The 20,432-nt window shown below is 45.4% G+C and overlaps 1 protein-coding gene across 1 annotated transcript in view; it reads right to left on the minus strand.

Moving 5' to 3' along the window:
• LOC122941129 (ATP-binding cassette sub-family C member 2-like) overlaps positions 1–20,432 on the minus strand; it is a 122,493-nt gene that overhangs the window by 66,976 nt on the left and 35,085 nt on the right. Inside the window, exons 6-8 of the mRNA XM_044298155.1 lie at positions 10,758–10,813; positions 8,207–8,435; positions 7,625–7,794 (exon numbers count right to left, since the gene is read on the minus strand). Coding sequence (XP_044154090.1) covers positions 7,625–7,794; positions 8,207–8,435; positions 10,758–10,813 — 455 coding nt within the window. The remainder of the gene's footprint in view (positions 1–7,624; positions 7,795–8,206; positions 8,436–10,757; positions 10,814–20,432) is intronic.

The following is a 20,432-nucleotide window of genomic DNA, read 5'->3' on the forward strand; positions in this document are numbered from 1 at the left end:
CCTGCATTTACGGTCACAAAATGTTGAAGCGTGTATAGGTGGCTTTGATCGGGCTGTACTGTAGACGCACCTCCTCAAATTTTAAATCTTTTAATCTGATGCTACTAATTTAGTGTAACTTAATTTTTATGGAGAAAAGAATGCAGAGCTAATGCTTAAAAGGATGTTCCGCTTTAAGGGATATACCATAAATGTTCGACAGATGCAGGTCCAACCTCTGGGGGAGGACCCTCTACTATGTCAAACTATTTTCTGAAGTCCAACGCAGTAAATGGAGAGGATACCATGCATGCACAGTATGCTATTTCAAGGGGTTCTCCGGGAACTCAGAAAATGAAAATACTATATTACTTTATTATAAATATATTTCCAAATACCTTTAGTCATGTATAATGTCTCATTTTGTCTGAAGGAGAAATCATTAGGAGAAATAAAATGGCCGCCATCCTATTAGTGCACACAAGACCTGTCCTAATCACACAGGAAGACAAGTTACTTCACAATACTGAGCCAAAGAGCTGCCTCATCCTCCTCTCCTACTTGTCAGGGATTGTGATCCTGAATACATTTTAATATGATCTTCAGCTGAATCTCTGTACTTCACATCTCCTCATGAACTCCATTCCTACAGAGAGGACGGACAGGACAGACTGTGGTAATGGAGACTGCATACAAGTGCTGCTGCTCATCAGCCATATCTTCACCTCCTCTCTGTACTTCATGTCTCCTCATGATCTCCATTTCTACAGAGATTCATTTTTTCAGCTGTGGTCAGGATCATAATCCAGAGCAGAGCAGAGAGGAGGATGAGGCAGCTCTTTAGCTCAGTGTTATGAAGTAACATGTCCTCCTCTGCAATTAGGACAGGTTGTGTTTGAACTAATGGGAGAGCGGCCATTTTATTTCTCCTAATGATTGCTCCCCAGACAAAATGAGCCATTATAACTAAAGTTATTTGGGAATATATTTATAATAAAGTAATAATTAAGTATTTTCAGTAATTTAATTTTCAAAATGTATTAATTCCCAGAGAACCCCTTTAAGATACAGTAGTAGTGGTTCCATACCAAGCTCATTACATAAATACTAGCCGATTTCAGGGTCTCTCAAAATGATGTGAGGGGACAATTTAGGAAACTGAAGATAGGCAAAGCAGCAGGGCCAGACGGACTTAGTCCGCGTGTCCTTAACCCCTTGAGGACCCTGGGATTTTCCTTTTTTGCATTTTCGTTTTCCACTTCCTGCCTTCCCATAATCCTAACGTTTTATTTTTCCATTCACATAGCCTTATGAGGGCTTATTTTTTGCGAGACAAGTTGTACTTTCTAATTGCACCATTTACGATTGCATACCATGTAGTAGGAAGCAGAAAAAAATTCCAAATGGGGTAGAATTGGGAATAAACGCAATTCTGCTAAAGGTTTCTATTTTTTACACTGTACACTATGTGGTAAAATTGACCTGTTATCTTCATTCTCCAGGTCAGTACGCTTACAACAATATCACACTTGTATAATTTTTCCTGCGTTTTAATACTGAAAAAAAATTAAAACCTTTGAGGGGAAAAAATTAAAATAAAAATGTATAACCATATTCTGACCCCTATAACTTTTTTGTAGTTGTGTACAGGGCTGTGTGAGGACTAATTTTTTGCGGGGTGATCTGTTCTTTTCAGTGATACCAATTTGAAATGTGTGTGACTTTTTGATCACTTTTTATAAAAAAAATTATTCGGTAGTTGAAGTGACAAAAAAATGGCAAATTGGCTGTTTTTATATTTTTTTTCCCCCGTTACGCCATTTGCCGTATGCCATTAATATTGTTATATTTTAATTGTATTGGCATTTTCACACACGGCGATGCCCATGATGTTTAAGTATTTTTATTTTAACGAAAGGGGGGCGATTTGAACTTTTCGTTTTTTTTTTTTATATTTGTAAAAACTTTTTTTTACCTTTTTTTTACGTCACCTTGGGTGACAATAACTGGCAATCATTAGATTGCTCATTGTGTTCATTGATGGCTATATAGCCATCATTGAATACTTCATTTTCAATAAAACAATACAATGCTGCCACCTAGTGGCCTGTATTGGTATTTTCCTGAAATAGGCATCAAAGCCTGCTTGAGGCTTCGGGCTATTTTGGCAATGTAACAGGTTCCCCGATCTCAGTCGGGGAACGCTGTTACTGGAGCGGAAGCGCCCACTTCCGCTTCCAGACTGATCAGATGCCGTGGTCAGATGAAGGGTAAAATGTATGCAATCAGCCTGTGTGTGCATTGTTCTTTGATTTCTCTAGCGCGTTTATTACCTTACAGCCACTCCTATTAAAGGGGGTGTCCAGGTTCAGAGCTGAACCTGGACAGCCCTCCATTTTCACCCAGGCAGCCCCCCTGACATGAGCATCGGAGCAGTTCATGCTCCGATGCTCTCCTTTGCCCTGCGCTAAATTGCACAGGGCAAAGGCATTTTTATGAGTTCCGGTGACGTACAGGGGCTCTCTATGGGGCTGACAGGAACCCCGGTGACGTCACCGGCACTGATGGGCGGGATTTGGCTCTGCCCTAGCCAGTAAAACGGCTAGGGCAGAGCTAAAGCCCGCCCCTCAGAGCCGGTGACGTCACCGAACACACCGCTGGGCGGAAGTTATCGCCCGGCAGTGTGTTATTGAAAACACAAGAGCCTGTGCCCTGCGCGATCTAGCGCAGGGCACTGGAGCGCATCGGAGCATGAGATGCTCCGATGCTAGGCTCAGGGGGGCTGCCGGGGTGAAAATAAGGGTATGTCCGGGTTCAGCTCTGAACCCAGACAACCCCTTTAAGCAAGAAGATGACTGACATGAAGGTTGATGAGAGGATGAAAAATTGGATAATTGACTACCTGTCAGACAGGCCGCAGTTTGTAAGGATGGGGGCAGCAGTGTCTGGCAGATTATTGAGCAGTGTAGGTGCCCCCCAGGGAACTGTGCTGTCGCCATTACTTTTCACATTGTATACTGCCGATTTTCTGCATAAGGGCTCATGCACACAAACTTATTTTCTTTCCGTGTCCCCTATACGGAACTATTCATTTCAATGGGTCCGTAGGTCTGCATTTCCGTTCCGCAAACAAGTAGTGCATCTCCTATTGTGGTCTTAAAATCATAGTCCGCAGCTCCATTCAATTCAATGGGTCCACAGAAAATACGGACCACCACCGTACGCATTTCATCCGTTTTTTTGCGGATCCGTGCTGTGGATTCTTAGGCCAGGCCCACAATAGGCTTGTGCTTTCAGTTTGTAATTAAAGTTTTGAAGTGGCAGAGGTTAAAATTTGTAACTCTTTATTGCCTCATTCTTTCGTCCGTATACGATCCGCAAAAAACGGAACACATACGGAAACCATACGGATATGTTTTGTGGCATAATGGAACGTATGGGGACTCAAAACAGAAAAAAAAAAGGTCCTCAGATACCGACTAACGGATCCGTGAAAAACGTATCGCAAAACAACGGTCGTGTGCATGAGCCCGAACTCTGATTTTTGCCATCTGCAAAAATTCTCGGATGACTCTGTGGTAGTCGGATGTATTAGGGGGGGCCGGGGTAAGGAGGAGTATAGGAAGTTGGTGTCAGATTTTGTGGAGTGGTGCCAGGCTAACTATCTACAACTAAACGTAAAGAAAACTAAGGAGTTAGTGGAAAGTTATAGCAGGAGAAAGATCGGATATTTACCTGTCAGTATTGAGGGTCAGGAAGTGGAGCAGGAGTTACAAATATTTGGGGGTCTACTTGGACAGCAAACTAGACTGGAGGGGCAATAGGGAGAGGGTTTACAAAAAGGGGGGGGGGAGCAGACTTCACTTCCTACAGAAGCTAAGGTTGTTTATTGTGTGCAAGAAAATGTTAGAAATGTTCTACCAGTCTGTTATGGCATCTTTTTTGCAATCATGCTGGGGAAGTAGTGTGCGGGTGGCTGACGCTAATAAGCTCAACAAGCTCATCAGATAGGCACGAGCGGTTGTTGGTTGCCATTTTGACATTTCTGAGGAAGTAGTGGAGGAAAGAAGTGTATGGCGATTATGAACAATAATGCACACCCATTATATGAGCTGTTTATGAGGCAGAGAAGCAGCTTCAGTAACCGTCTTAGGGCTCTTTCACACTTGCGTTCTTTTCTTCCGGCATAGAGTTCCGTCGTCGGGGCTCTATGCCGGAAGAATCCTGATCAGTTTTATCCTAATGCATTCTGAATGGAGTGAAATCCGTTCAGGATGCATCAGGATGTCTTCAATTCCGGAACGGAACGTTTTTTGGCCAGAGAAAATACCGCAGCATGCTGCGCTTTTTGCTCCGGCCAAAAATCCTGAACACTTGCCGCAAGGCCGGATCCGGAATTAATGCCCATTGAAAGGCATTGATCCGGATCCGGCCTTAAGCTAAACGTCGTTTCGGCGCATTGCCGGATCCGACGTTTCGCTTTTTCTGAATGGTTACCATGGCTGCCGGGATGCTAAAGTCCTGGCAGCCATGGTAAAGTGTAGTGGGGAGCGGGGAGCAGCATACTTACCGTCCGTGCGGCTCCCGGGGCGCTCCAGAGTGACGTCAGGGCGCTCCAGGCGCATGGATGACGTGATCGCATGGCACGTCATCCATGCGCATGGGGCGCTCTGACGTCATTCTGGAGCGCCCCGGGAGCCGCACGGACGGTAAGTATACCGCTCCCCCGTTCCCCACTACTACTATGGCAACCAGGACTTTAATAGCGTCCTGGCTGGCATAGTAACACTGAACGCATTTTGAAGACGGATCCGTCTTCAAATGCTTTCAGTTCACTTGCGTTTTTCCGGATCCGGCGTGTAATTCCGGCAAGTGGAGTACACGGATCTGGACAACGCAAGTGTGAAAGAGCCCTTATCCTACTGAGGTGTAAAAAAGAAAGATACAGGAGATCGTTCGTGCCGACTGCTATGGGATTGTATAACAACTACCTAAGTGTGAAATCCTTCAAGTGACTGTTGTATAACTGTTCTACCAATGGTGTATTGTACTGGCCTGTCATGAGCAGACATGTATGGAATTATACTGTCAATTGTCTACTGTGATCCATGTCTATCTTGTGCTGCTGTGATACTGAAATTTCCCTCGGGATCAATAAAGTGTATTGTATCGTACAACACCAGAACCAAGCTCAGGTCATAAATACAGCACCAGAACCAAGCTCAGTACATGAATACAGCACCAGAACCAAGCTCATTACATAAATACAGCACCAGAACTAGGGATCGACCGATTATCGGATTTACCGATATTATCGGCCGATATTCAGGATTTTGAACACTATCGGTATCGGCATCTATTTTGCCGATATTCCGATAGTGTATGGGGAACACAGATCGCGCTGCTGACAGCGCTCTCCGTGTTCCCCTTAGCAGCACAGGGGAGAAGGAGCAGTGTCTCCTCCCCCTGTGCTGCCGCTGCCGCCAATGTAAGGACAGGGGACAGGAGGAGGGGAGGAGCTATGGCCACTGCTCCACCAATGAAGATTAATCTATCATTCATTCATATACAGGAGGCGGGAGCTGCAGGATCACATAGCCGGCTCCCGGCCTCTATGAGCAGTAGCTGCGATCTGTGGTAGTTAACTCCTCAGGTGCCGCGGATCGCAGCTACTGCTCATAGAGGTCGGGAGCCGGCTATGTGATTCTGCAGCCAGCTCCCGCCTCCTGTATATGAATAAATGTGAGATTAAGCTTCATTGGTGGCGCAGTGCGCCCCCCCAAGCCCCCCAGTATCAGACATTGGTGGCGCAGTGCGCCCCCCCCCAAGCCCCCCCCCCCAGTGGTGGCGCATAGGGCCCCCCTACCCCAGTCGCAGTGCGCCCCTCCACAGGATCCCCTCTCCCTTGCTCCTCCGATCGGAGCCACAGCAGTGTAATGCTGGGGCTCCGATCGGTTACCATGGCAGCCAGGACGCTATTGAAGCCCTGGCTGCCATGATAAGCTCCATGCTGCTGTGTGCACAAAGCACACAGCAGCAGGGACAGTGTGAGCTCCTATTCACCCTGATAGATCTCTATCAGGGTGAATAGGACAAGGGTTCTAGTCCCTAAGGGGGCTAAAAGTTAGTTAAAAAAAAAAAGTTACAAAAAAAATAATAAAAACACCAAAATATTAAATATAAATGAAAAAGAAAGATTTACAAAAAAAATTAAAAATACACATTAACAATAAACATTAATTTTCAGCAGATTTGTGGGAATTTTTTTATTTTTTTTCAAAAATGAAAATTCCCAGAATATCGGTATAAATTATCGGCTATCGGCCTGAAAGTTCACAAATTATCAGTATCGGTATCGGCCCTAAAAAATCAATATCGGTCAATCCCTAACCAGAACCAAGCTTATTACATGAATACAGCACCAGAACCAAGCTTATTACATAAATACAGCACCAGAACCAATCACATTATATATATATATATATATATAGAAAAAAAACACACACACACACACACATACAGCACCAGTACTAAGCTCATTACATAAACACAAAAACCAAGCATGTATAGTGCAATACTACAGCTCCCACTATGTCCTAAACAGGTGTAAAGGTATCCCGGTAGTTGTTGATTCACAAAAGAGGATGCTACCACCCATCGTCACACTGTAGACCATACAAGTGACTACAGCACTAATCAGATACAGTCAGTGACAGAATAATCATTGACATTTAGTGACCTCCAGAGTTTTTCTCCTTTTCTTTCCATCCAGTTCACACTACCATAGTTGGCTTCTCCCAGCCATGACTCATCTCTGCAGAGTTTGCCGCCCATATGTCTTCGACTCCTCACTTTACCAACTCTTCCAATGTACCATATTAACTAACACAAACTCCTCTCAGTGCCACGTGTTGTGCCCTGAATATAATGGCAGTATACACTCTGCCCCATATTTTGCCCCCTAAAAATAATGCCCCACGCACACAGTGCCCTTAATGGTACTACCCTCTAAAGATAGAGAAACAAAGTTTGTTCCCCCATTCATAGTGCCACATAGTGCCCCCTGATACAATGCTACATGCTCTGTGCACACCCCTAAGGCCACCCATGCATCCATACAACACAGATCCATTACATGGACATATGCATGTACCCTTACTAGATAGGTTTGGCATTTAGGGTACTAGAAATTGGGTAAAACACCCTATGGAAGTCATATTGTCATCCAGAATTTTGAGAAAATTGTATCAACTTGACAGAGGAGGACAACTGAACTTATATTGATTATTAGTGTCGTAGAAATGATTATTGTTAGAATCACTCCAATGGAAGTAACTATAACAAGAAGGCTGCTGCAGATTTAAAGGGATTTTCCAGGATTAGAAACACTGTCTTCTTATTTTTCTGAACAAAAAACGCCTGCGCCATTCTACTCCATGTGTTGTCCTGGGTATTGCAGCTTAGACCCATTTATTTGGCTGGGTCTGAGCTGCAGTCATTAGACCAAAAATAGACCCTTTTTCTTTATCCAGACACCACCTATAAATGTCTGGCAGATTCCTCAGCACACACAAGCTGCCGTTTATGGTTGACTGTCCCCAATATAAAGACAGTGAAAGAGATAAAAGGGGAAAACAAATCTTACTTCAAGATCTGGGGGCTGACGAACACCAAGAGGTCATGAACGAGTTTAAAGAAAGCCGATTGTAGGAGGATCTTTGCATTTGTTTTAATCAAGGTCTTATATAGCCAGGACTTGGGGAAATCTTTAGACGTTCCAGATACAGACTCTTTTTTCTTTTTCTTATTTTTTTCCTAGAAAGGGACAAAGAAAAATTCTGATAATGAAGCAGGAAATAAAAGTTAAAAGGAGGTTGATATGGTGGGTGGGGGTTTTGAGGGATGCACTGCTTCATTAGTTATGCATAGTTGCCAACAGTCCCAAATTTGCAGGGAATGTCCCCAATTTTTTGAGACAGTCCTGGGAAAATCAGGCTTTCCCTGGTCAAAAAGGCTTGAATAGATCCTGTCCATAAGTGGAAAGTCCTACCAGGTTTGTGGGCATTCCTGGTGGCAGGGCTTAAATAACCCAAATATTTCAACAAGAATGTTGGTAAATATGGTTCTATGATGGATGTGTATAGTTGTAGTACATAGATCCCAATGAACATGAACACCTCTATAGACAAACAGTAGCCCACACAACGGAGTATGTCCAGGATCTTACCTCGACCAGTACGTCCTGGCTGTGCACCTTGCTCAGCCCATTCATTTCAATAGCTCCGTCCTGCTGTTTCCTCTTATTCCTACGTTTCTCCAGAGCTTTCCTTGCTTTTGCCACTTCCACCTTCATCGTTTTGTCGAATTCTTCGTAGATGTTTTGGGTCTGATTTTCTTTGCTCAATTCCCAGAGATCTTCCATGACTAAAGGTCTCCTGTACCCTTTAAAAACTATGCTGCACGAAACAAAGTGTTAACGGTTAAAGCGTGAGATATAACAATGGAGACCACTCAAGTTGAAATTAAATGGTGTGTGTACTTTTGAAGCCATTATGATTCCTCCAGCCCGTCTATAAGTAAAAGAATGAAGCTATTTTTTATGTAATTTTGTTTAACCCCCTTAAAGGGGTTGTGTAAGAATGGGGGGAATGGAACCTGTAAAAGGGAAGGTTACTGATCTGCCCAGCATTGGCTCCTTGCTCCTCCTCCTGGCCTGCAATGCTCCGTTACGCTCCCTCATTGAAAATATCTGGTTTGATACCGCCTGCAGCCAATCACTGGCCATGGCGGTCCCCGGCTACCCTTGACAAATGGTCACGTGACGCAAAGGAAGCTAGTGACCTCTGGGGTCAGCGATTGGCTGCAGGTGGTGTCAAACTGGATGTTTTCGGCAAGGGAGTGCAGCAGGGCATCGCGGGCTGGGAGAAGGAGCGGGGAGCCAGCACCGGAAAGCAGGTAAACAAAAGTTGTGTGCATTAGATTACGTGTTGATATTAGCTGCAGTCCCTTTGTAGAAGTAGGTCCCCACTTCTTTCAGTCCAAAACGTATAAAAAGGGGTTAGGGTCCGCGCTGCAATAAAGGAAAGCTTAGAGGTAACGCAAAAATCACTGGTTCTTTTTATGCTGCTTCTTCCAATCTCCTCCTTATCCTTCCTCCTTCGCAGCTTCTTGGTCTCTGAACCAACGAGCGGTAGTGGGTATTCTTCTCACGCCTTCAAAGAGAGTATCAACATAGCACAGACCCGTATGTAAGATAGTTAATGCTTCTTTATTATATTTACAAGATTGTAATCTCGAACATCACATGGAACATGCTTCGAAAACCGTGTTGGGCTTTATCATATGTTCTATGTGACGTTCAAGATTACGATCTTGTAAGTCTAATAAAGAAACATAAACTATTTTACATACGGGTCTGTGCTATGTTGATACTTTCTTTTAATGCGTGAGAAGCATACCCACTACAGCTCGTTGGTTCAGAGACTAAGAAGTTGCGAAGGAGGAAGGATAAGGAGGCGATTGGAAGCAGCAGCATAAAAAAGAACCAGTGATTTTTGAGTTACCCCTATGCTTTCCTTTATTGCAGTGCAGACCCCAACCCCTTTTTATACATTTTGGGAAGCAGGTAAGTAAACTACCCTTTACAGGCCTGGCTAAGTGGCTAAGTTCACCCGAAGCCCTCTATTCTCGCACAACCCCTTTAAAGATGAAGCCTATTTTGGCCTTTGGGACACAGCCCCATTTTTCAAATCCAACAGGTGTCACTTTATGTAGTAATAACTTTGGAATGCTTTTACTTATACAAGTGATTCTGAGGCTGTTTTCTTGTGACCTATAGTACCTTGTGTTAGTAGGACATTTTGGCAGATATATTTCTTTTAACAACATTTTTCAGTATTTAAGATAAATAGTGATACCTCAAAAAAAAAGTTAATAATTAATATGTACCATACATCCACTTAATGTTGGCATCATTATTTAATCATACTTTGAGAGGTGAGAGGTTAAAAGGCTTAGAAATTTAGCAGCAATTTTAGACATTTTCTAAGAAAATAATCCTATTTGGTTCTGAGAGGCCTGCATATAAGAACCCCCCTCGCCGCCCCCATACATCACCTCATTTTAGAAAAATGCACTTCTCAAAGTATTCACCAAAATGAATGCAAAATGGAGGTGAAATATAAAAAAATTTGGGTAGATTTTAATCAATTTTTTAACACAGCAGGTGATAAAATATTACCCAGATTCTGCAGTTTTTATAAATATCCCAAAAGTGGCCCTAGAATGCTACCTGACTTAAATACCAGTCTCAGAACTGACTGAGCAGGTTGTAGATTTTGAGTTTCCATTTTTTTTCAGGCATTAAAGTGACACTTCCCATGCCATATACTTCCCATTCCCATTCCCATATACGTTTATAACATGGCGTGGGAAAAACAAAACTCCTACCTTTATGGTTATACAACACTTACAGATCTATGTATCTCCATGGTAACAGACTACAAACAAACTCTGCGTAGTCTGGTCCCATAGTTGTGTGTTACACTCATGTGCCATCTCTTCTACAGTCCAGAGGTTAGAAACAAAAAGAGAACAGATGACATGGAGTAACACATGTCTACATCATCAGACTACACAGGGTTTGCTTGCAGCCTGTTACCATGCAGTCACATATGTCTGCACAGGAGGTGAATACACAAAACATACTATTTGCAAAGTTTTTGTCCCAATGGACAGATCATGCAAGAAATGCACGTAGAAACATACAGAAAACCTACCTGTCATACCAGCTGAAGGTGATTCTGCTGAAAAACGATGCTGTTAATTCAGGATTCTAAAAATGATATCAAAATATAAAGGAAGTTAGTAGAAAAAAATATATATAAATATTCATTGTAAGTGTAACACCCCAGAGTGGTTTTACCACTTCTGCACCTTGCTACTGTCTTTATTGGTCTAACCTAATGTAATCTTGTGTATTTTTTCCAGGTCATCCACAATTTGCATGCCTATTTTGTTAAGCAACTGTTATGTCCACCTGTAATGTGCCTGGTTCACCAGCAGGTGGCAGCAAATATGGCAGAGCTGTACTTAGGTAGAATGGAGCTTACCATTCCATTCTAAACCCCCTCTGGAGAAAGGTGGGCTTGTCCCACTTCCTGTAGGAAGGGTGGGGACCAGTTCTAATTAGTCTAGCTTATCCCCTGCTAAGGGAAGGTGTGCAGGGCATGTCTCTGCTGGACGTGCCCACACCAGCCAGAGCACCCTAAGCTCTGCTAGCCATGGAGGCCAAAGCGTGAAGCCTCAGGAGCCAGGAGGAAAGTTTCCTGGCCTAATCTAGAGACAGATCATACAGAGTGAAATGCAGCTTACAAGAAGAAGCAAAGTTATTAGTGATGATAGAGCATGCTCGGCCGAACACCAGTTTGGCATGAGCATCACGATGCTCGGCACATCGCGGTGTTCGGCCAAATATTGCGTGCACTCGAGCGCCATGCTCGAGTCTACTCCCCCGTTTGTTGGCTGCTACACAGCCGATAAACGTGCAGGTACTGCCACTCAATGTAATGGCATAGCTATGTTGGTGACTGTCATTACAGTGATTGGCTGGCCAGAACGTGTCATCAGGTGCTATAAATCACCCGATGACATGTGGTTCGGCCAGTCTTAGGGAGAATGGTGCTGTAGAAGAGACAGATAGTGTAGGGAATTACATTTTATTTTTTTGGTTAGGCAGGGTTGGTGTTAGAGACCCAAAAGTCCTTTTAAGAACTATTGTTGTGTCTGGCAGCAATATATATTTTTAGCTCAACCTGCTAAATTGGGTGCAATTAGAGACCAAAAAGTCCTTTTAAGACAGTGACATTATCAGCGTTACATCTCCCGTGTAACGTGTGTGCAGCCTAAAAATATCTGTGACATCCAGTGTACTTTTTCCGTAAACTGTGTCCGCTGCGGACAGTTACATTACCTGCGCTACATCTCCTGCATAACGTTTGCGCATCCTAAAAATATCTGCGACACCTAATGTACTTTTTCCGTAGACGCTGACGACATTTACATTACCTGCGCTACATCTCCTGTTTAACGTGTGCTGTGAGGAATATGGATTATTATTTCATGTCAGCCATGTTCCCACACCAGCCATCAGCTGTCAGCTAGCAGAGGTAGTGAACGCCACAGGAGGGCCCTGCTTCAAAGCCCCAGCCATATGGCAGGGAACTTTTTGCAGGCCACCTTTGTTTACCATTTCACACCCCATTCAGACAGCATGGATCCTGCAGGAAAACCTCCCTGCAAGGGGTCCAAGCCATTACCTAGTTCAATCAAATCTAGCAGACAGCATGCAACCGGCGATTTATAAAGAACTATGAATCGCCCGGCCATCATAGGTGCAAACCGGATACATATTTGTGTCCCGATGGCCACAGTGAACATGCCCATGGTCTTAGTATAGAGGTGGGATGCCAGTGAAGGGAGATATACATATCTCCCCACAGAAACCAAATAACGGTACCATATTTGGACTTGTAGCCGGAACCCAGGCTGATCTGTTGGTCCCAGAACCATCCCTCTCTGACGTTCTGGTCTGGAGCTATGAACCCTGAATGGTTTTGTGGGTCATTTAATGCCAGCTCAGAAGAGGGGGGAGTGGACCCCCTTTAAAAGGCTTGTGCCAGTAAGCGGGCATGTCTTTCTCTGAAGGAGGGTCACATCATGCCATGTGTTTAGAGGGACCTGCAACCAGCTGACATCACGGCCCTCCTTGTGACTAAAACCAAGGACTAATCATAACCCAATGGAACATTCAACCACCCGGTAACTGACTTGTACTCTGTAATCCTGTTTGTACCATACTACCTGTATTTGTAACCTCAGACCACTGTAAATAATCTGTGTGTATAGTGCTATATCTAGTGTGCCCTCAAGTCGATTAAATATATAATTTAATCTTGTGCTGTCTTGTATCTCGATCACGAATCCCCATGTCCGTGTTTCGGCCTAGTTATAAGCTACCGCGGGTTGGTTTCTCACCCTATAAAATTCTGTTAGCGGACCGGGCTTATATCAAACGAGAAGCTGGTGGCAGATTACCCAGGCTGAGAAGGCGCTGTTTTACTGCAGCAGTGAAAAGGTTTTCTCGGCTTGTTGCCCCTCTGTGCCCGCGTGGACAGGAGGTGTCTGTGTAAACTGTACCAAGCTGACCTTACATGCTCCTCTGGGAGGGCGTAATGTCACGCCTTGGTAACTAGGGGCCATATCGCATCTCGTGAGTTCGACGTCAAGCGGTGGGTAATACCCCTCACCGTGTCTCGCGAGTTCGACGTCAAGCGATGGGTAATACCCCTCACATGTGCGCATACTAAATATATCTGACAGCCAGTGTACTTTTACTGTAGATGCTGCGGACATCTCCTGTATAACATTTGTACATCCTAAATATCAGCGACATTCAGTGTAATGTATTTGCGCATACACTTACAAAACCTGCGCTACTGTACATGTGACATCCTTAAAAGCATATATACCATTTAATATGCAGAAGGCGAGCAGTAAGGGACTGGGGAAGTGGCCGTGCTGCTGATGGTGCACGCAGAGGCCGTGGCCCTGGGGACGGTGAAACTGTGCCTGCTGCCAGAGCACAAGAAACACACTCATCCACGATACCTAGCTTCATGTCCTAGATTGCAGGGCAGTGCAGGACACCATTCTCAAAGTCACACCAGTGTGACCAGGTGGTCGTTTGGATTGCAGCAGATAATGCTTCAGTTAAGCACCATCCTGTCTTCCACAAAGTCCAGTGTAAGTAGCCAAGAGTCTGGTCAACAGAATCCTCCCCCTGATCCTCCTTCTTCCCACCATGGAGAGTCTTGGCAAACAAGTGATACCACACTCGGATATTCCGAGGAGATCTTTTCATCACCATTCCTTGATTTGGGCCTCTCGCCAAGCCCGCTTGAAGAGGGACATGAGGAGATCGTGTGCACTGATGCCCAAACTCTTGAGCATCCACAGTTACAAGAAAATTACAGTGTGAAAACAGCAATTAGTGTTTCACGCGGTGGATGATAATGATGATGACACACAGTTGCCAATAAGTCAACGGCAATTAGTTTTTCACGAGGTGGATGATGATGAGGATGAGACACAGTTGTTAATACGTGAGGTTGTTGTTAGGTCAACAAGTCAGGAGGATGACCAGAGTGAGGAAGTGGAAGAGGAGGTGGTGGACAATGAAATCACTGACCCAACATGGCAAGGTGGCAAGCCGAGTGAGGACAGCAGTACAGAGGGGAAGGGATCCACAGCACTGCAACAGACTGGAAGAGGCAGTGTGGTGGCAAAAGGGATAAGGTGGGCCACACCAAACAGGCCCGCAACTGTTCTCCGGAGCACCCCCTTGTGGCAATCTCCCTTGCCAAGGGCTAGGCATTTCGCAGTCTGGCACTTTTTTGAGGAAAGTGCGGACGATAAAAGAATTGTCATTTGCAACCTGTGCCGTACCAAAATTAGCAGGGGCGCGAACACTAGAAACCTCACCACCACATGGCATCAAAGCACCGTAATAAGTGGGCCAAACGCCTGGGTCCACAGTGTCTGCGTGTCACACCACTGCCTCCTCTTCCCCTGTGTTAAGTGCTTGCCAATCCCCTGTCCAAGATGCAGGGCCGGATGCCTCCCGCCCTGCACCTGGACCTTCTCAAGCACATACCAGACAACAAACCCGTGAGGCTAGGGGCAACAACAGGGTAGATGGGGCTGCAGAAGAGGCAGCAGTTAAACCTTAGAAACCCGAGGTAATCCCTGTCGGCATCCTGGAGCCTCTGAAGACGTGTTGATTAAACTGTCTGCACAGGCAGATAAAGGAGAAAAGACCTCCTGGACTAATAGAGGAGCAGTGCCGAATGGGCAGGGACTCTGGGAAGTGTCAGGAAAAATATGCCTCTCTAGAGCCCTCTATCCTATGATGGCTCACACACCAAGCAAAGGGTCCTATGGTGAGCACGGTACTGAAGAGATGGGTTGCACCTGGTTTCTCCACTATTGCCAGTAGATTTGTACAAGGCTGTATGATCTGTGCTCTAAACAACCCCGGACAGGTAGTTAAGACACCTTAGAAACATACACCTAGGCCATTTTACCCATTCCAGAGACTGCAAATAGACTATATACAGTTACTGAAGGTAGGAACATACGAATATGTGCTTGTGTGCGTTGATCTCTTTTCAGGATGGCCGGAGGCTTTCCCTGTATCTACTGCAAATGCCGAGAATACTGCAAAAAAGCTGGTCAGTGATCTTGTGTGCAGATACAGACTCAGTGGAAGGGACGCACCCCCTGGTGCCTGGTGTTTGGGTTGTCATAAAAAGGCATGTGAGAAAGACATTTGAGCCCAGATTTGATGGTCCCTTCAAAGTTTTGTTAAAGACTGAGACTGCTGTAAAAGTTAAAAGGAAAACCCAACTGGATACACGCTTCTTATTGCAAGAAAGTCTTGGAACCGCAGGATGAGGGTCCTTCTGCTGACAGTGGCTCTGACCTTGAGCGTGTCAGCAGTGTTTCATCCACTGAATGATGAATGGGACTATGCTTTGATACGGCACCATCAATTGTTGTTTGAGGGGCTAAGCGACACTGAAAATTTGAGAGGCTGTTGGATCTGTACTCACAGTCCTGTGAGTTCAGCCAGTATGCCCTATTTCGCCATGCCCCTCAGCTTTTCTGAACTAACTGAACTTGCCAACTCTGCTATCTTTTTCACAGGCATGATGCAGGTTAAGTCCAAAACTAAAAACAAGGAGGTACCCTTACCCGTTGCAGGATGGGCTGAGCCCCCCTGGCTCATGGTAAACAGATCAGGGTCACCAGTTGAATATAGCTCTACCCCCTGGAACGAGAACATGTGTCGCAATGTGTCATGCTTTCCAAGTTGGTCACACTGTCATTGTTTGCAAATACAGTCGAAAGGTATGTCTTTTAGTCCTCATGACAAATTCGGCTGCAATGACTCTAACCCGAACAGCCTGGTGCAGTGTGTTAGTATAGATCCTGTAAAGGGTAAGAATCTGGCCTGCAACAACCGTACCTTAGTTGATTTAATTGCTGGAATGACCTTACTCCTCAGAGTCAGGAAAAGGGACAAAAGGTGTCCAGCTGGCCAAATCGATAACTCAGTTGTTTGATAGTACGGTAGTTGCAGTCCCAGAAAGTATATAACTAGTCTGTAAGCATAAGGCATACAAGTGGTTGCCCAGAAATGTCACTGGTTTATGTACAATTGCCCGACTTACTCCTGCAACCTTTATAATACCCCATTCTGACAGATATAAACGCTGTACCTAAACATACTTTGTATCGAAGGGCTAAGGACAATACACCTAGACCAAATGGTAAGCCACATGTGTCACAACCAGACAGCTGAGAAGCTCTGACAGAGGCTTTTCAGAACCTCCCCCTTGAGTTTCTGTGTTGTGGTATTCAGCTCCTCCTCTCGTTAGTCTCTCTCAGCTGTCATGTGTTGGACTAATGGCTTCCCTTTAAATTCTTCCCCAGAAAGCTTTTCTGGGCGGCTTATATTTCTTCCTGGAGTATGTGTGCATGCCCAAGCTGGTTCTCCTCTCCTCTCCTCTCCTCTCCTCTACTAAGTTAAGTGTTAAGTGTTAACTGTTATCTGTTATTTTCTGTTTGTTGGATCCCAGGTGACCCTGGCTCCCTCCGTGTCTGGTGTAGGGAGCCGGTGGTCGTGTCCCCTCACTATTGTAGGGTGCTCAGGGCTTATATAGTCAAGGTACGTGGATATGCATACCTCCACCATTTGGATCTATGCATAGGCTGAGCAGCCAGGGAAAGTGCCAGGTCTTCTACAGGGGTCTCCCTTTTGTTCCTTAGCTTTTGGATCCAGCGAGTTATTTATGCATGTTGTTTTTCATTGTTTCCTGTACACTGTCCGTGACATTATAAGCCGCCATAACCGTCTCAAGCATGGATCCGGTTTCACTTTTGGCTGAACGCCTTCAGGGTCTTTCATTGGAGGTAGCTGATCTCCGCAGGACTTGTTCTCAGCTTCAAGTGACCGGTTCAGCTGGCGTTCATGGAGTTTGTTCTGAGCCTAAGATCTCGCTCCCGGATACGTTTTCCGGGGGTAGTGAGAATTTTGTGCGTTTTAGAGAGGCTTGCAAACTCCATTTTCGCCTTCTTCCCCATTCTTCTGGTGATGAGGAACGGAGGGTGGGGATCATTATATCGCTGCTCAGGGGTAACGCTCAGTCCTGGGCCTTTTCGCTGCCGGAGGGGGCACGGCCCCTCCGTTCAGTGGAGGAATTCTTTTTAGCCCTGGGTCAGATATATGATGATCCGGATCGTATTGCTCTGGCGGAGTCTAGACTACGTCTCTTATGCCAGGGTAAACAATCCGCAGAAATATACTGCTCAGAATTTCGGAGATGGGCAGCTGATACTGGTTGGAATGATGCTGCACTCCGAAGTCAATTTTGCCATGGTCTTTCAGAGGGATTGAAAGATGCATTTGCCTTTCATGAGAGGCCTATTTCTTTGGACTCTGCTATGTCTCAGGCCGTTCGTATTGACAGGCGTCTTAGAGAGAGAGGAGAGATCTCTCCTTCCTGTCATACTCGGTCCCAGGACTGTGCAGCGGTCCCATTCTGTGCGCAGGGGTCTCAGTCGCTGTCAGCCCCTTCTGAGCAGGAGCCCATGCAGCTGGGGTTGATTGCTTCTGACAATAGAAGATTCAGCTCGCATGGGAGGGTTTGTTTTTGTTGTGGAGGTATTAATCATTTGGCAAATATTTGTCCCTCTAGGAGATTCAGGCAGTTCTCTGGGTATAATAAAGAAACAAAGAGGAAAAAATCTTTTAAAAATGTTCCGTCTGTTACTATTGGCAGGGTTGAGGCGGAAATTGAAGGTTTTCCGTTTGCTTGTAGTTCCCGTTTTGTCCTGCCGGCTAGGGTGGCGCTAGAGAGCAAGAACATTTTTTGTGAGATTTTTGTGGATAGTGGAGCAGCGGTCAATCTCATTGATAATCAATTTGCGATAACTCATGGATTCCAAGTGCGCACTTTGGGAAAGGATATTCCTGTTTTTGCTATCGACTCCGCCCCACTTTCTCAAAAATCATTAAAGGGCATAGTTCACAATATCCGTTTAATTGTGAGTGATGCTCATGTTGAGGATGTGTCATGTTTCGTCCTTAGCGGTTTACCCACCCCTCTGGTGTTGGGTCTGCCCTGGCTCACGAAGCATAACCCCACCATTGATTGGCAAGCGAGGCAAATAAATGGTTGGAGTGACTTTTGCAGAGAGAATTGCCTCATGACATCTGTTTCTGAGGTTGCTACTAAGACTGTACCATCTTTTCTCTCTGAATTTTCGGATGTCTTCTCTTAGAGTGGAGTTCAGGATTTGCCGCCGCACAGGGAGTACGATTGCCCTATTAATCTCATCCCAGACGCCAAGCTGCCTAAATCTCGTTTATACAATCTTTCCCAACCTGAAAGGGTCGCTATGCGTGCTTATATCTCTGAGAGTCTGAGAAAGGGACACATACGACCCTCGAAGTCACCTGTTGCCGCTGGTTTTTTCTTTGTCAAGAAAAAAGATGGTTCTTTAAGACCTTGTCTGGATTTCAGGGAGCTGAACAATATTACAATTCGTGACCCTTATCCGCTTCCTCTCATCCCGGACCTATTTAACCAGGTTGTTGGGGCTAAAGTCTTTTCCAAATTAGATTTAAGAGGGGCATACAACCTGGTCAGGGTCAGAGAAGGGGACGAATGGAAGACGGCCTTCAATACCCCTGAGGGCCATTTTGAAAATTTGGTTATGCCTTTTGGTTTGATGAATGCCCCAGCCGTTTTTCAGCATTTCGTGAACAGCATTTTTTATCATTTGATGGGAAAATTTGTATTGGTGTATTTGGATGACATTTTGATTTTTTCTCCCGATTTCAAAACTCATAAGGAACATTTACGTCAGGTCTTGCTCATCCTGCGGGAGAATAAATTATATGCGAAACTGGAAAAATGTGTGTTTGCGGTTCCAGAAATTCAATTTCTGGGGTTTCTTCTCTCCCCTTCTGGTTTTCGCATGGACCCCGAGAAGGTCCGCGCTGTGCTTGAGTGGGAGCTTCCTGAGAATCAAAAGGCGCTGATGCGTTTTTTGGGCTTTGCCAATTATTACAGGAAGTTCATTTTGAATTATTCTTCTATTGTTAAACCACTCACTGATATGACCAGAAAGGGGGTAGATTTTTCTTCTTGGTCAGTAGAGGCGCGTAAGGCTTTTTCTGATATCAAGGAGAGTTTTGCTTCCGCTCCCATCTTGGTGCAACCTGATGTTTCTTTACCCTTCATAGTTGAGGTTGATGCTTCTGAGGTGGGTGTGGGTGCGGTCTTGTCTCAGGGTTCCTCTCCTGCCAAATGGCGACCGTGTGCCTTTTTCTCGAAGAAACTCTCCTCCGCAGAGAGAAATTACGATGTGGGAGATAGGGAATTGTTGGCCATCAAGTTGGCTTTTGAGGAATGGCGCCATTGGCTAGAGGGAGCCAGACACCCTATTACCGTATTTACTGACCATAAAAATCTGGCCTACTTGGAGTCAGCCAAGCGTCTGAACCCGAGACAGGCCAGATGGTCGTTGTTCTTTTCTAGGTTTAATTTTGTTGTCACGTTCCGCCCTGGAGTTAAGAATGTGAAGGCAGATGCCCTGTCACGTTGTTTTCCGGGAGGCGGGAATTTTGAAGACCCGGGTCCCATTTTGGCTGAAGGTGTGGTGGTCTCTGCTCTTTTTCCTGAATTGGAGGCAGAGGTGCAGGCAGCCCAGTCAGAGGCTCCTGATCTTTGTCCTCCTGGGAGGTTGTTTGTGCCTCTCGCTTTAAGACACAAGATTTTTAAAGAACACCACGATACGGTCCTTGCTGGGCACCCGGGGGTAAGAGCCACACTGGATCTCATCGCTCGGAGATTCTGGTGGCCTGCGCTTCGTAAGTCGGTTGAGGGTTTTGTGGCAGCCTGCGAGACTTGCGCTCGTGCCAAAGTCCCTCATTCACGGCCATCAGGTTCTCTCCTTCCCTTACCCATTCCTTCCCGTCCTTGGACACATCTGTCCATGGACTTTATCACGGACCTGCCTCGTTCCTCGGGGAAGACTGTGATTCTGGTGGTGGTGGACCGTTTTAGCAAAATGGTGCATTTCATCCCTTTTCCTGGTTTGCCCAATGCTAAGACGCTGGCGCAGGCATTTGTTGATCACATTGTCAAATTGCGTGGTATTCCTTCAGACATAGTCTCTGATAGGGGCACGCAGTTTGTTTCCAGATTCTGGAAGGCTTTCTGTTCTCGCTTGGGGGTTCGGTTGTCATTCTCTTCTGCTTTCCACCCGCAGTCGAATGGCCAGACAGAGCGCGTCAATCAGAATCTGGAGACATATCTGCGTTG

The sequence above is a fragment of the Bufo gargarizans genome, chromosome 6 (assembly GCF_014858855.1).
Source record: "Bufo gargarizans isolate SCDJY-AF-19 chromosome 6, ASM1485885v1, whole genome shotgun sequence".
Lineage (NCBI taxonomy): Eukaryota > Metazoa > Chordata > Amphibia > Anura > Bufonidae > Bufo > Bufo gargarizans.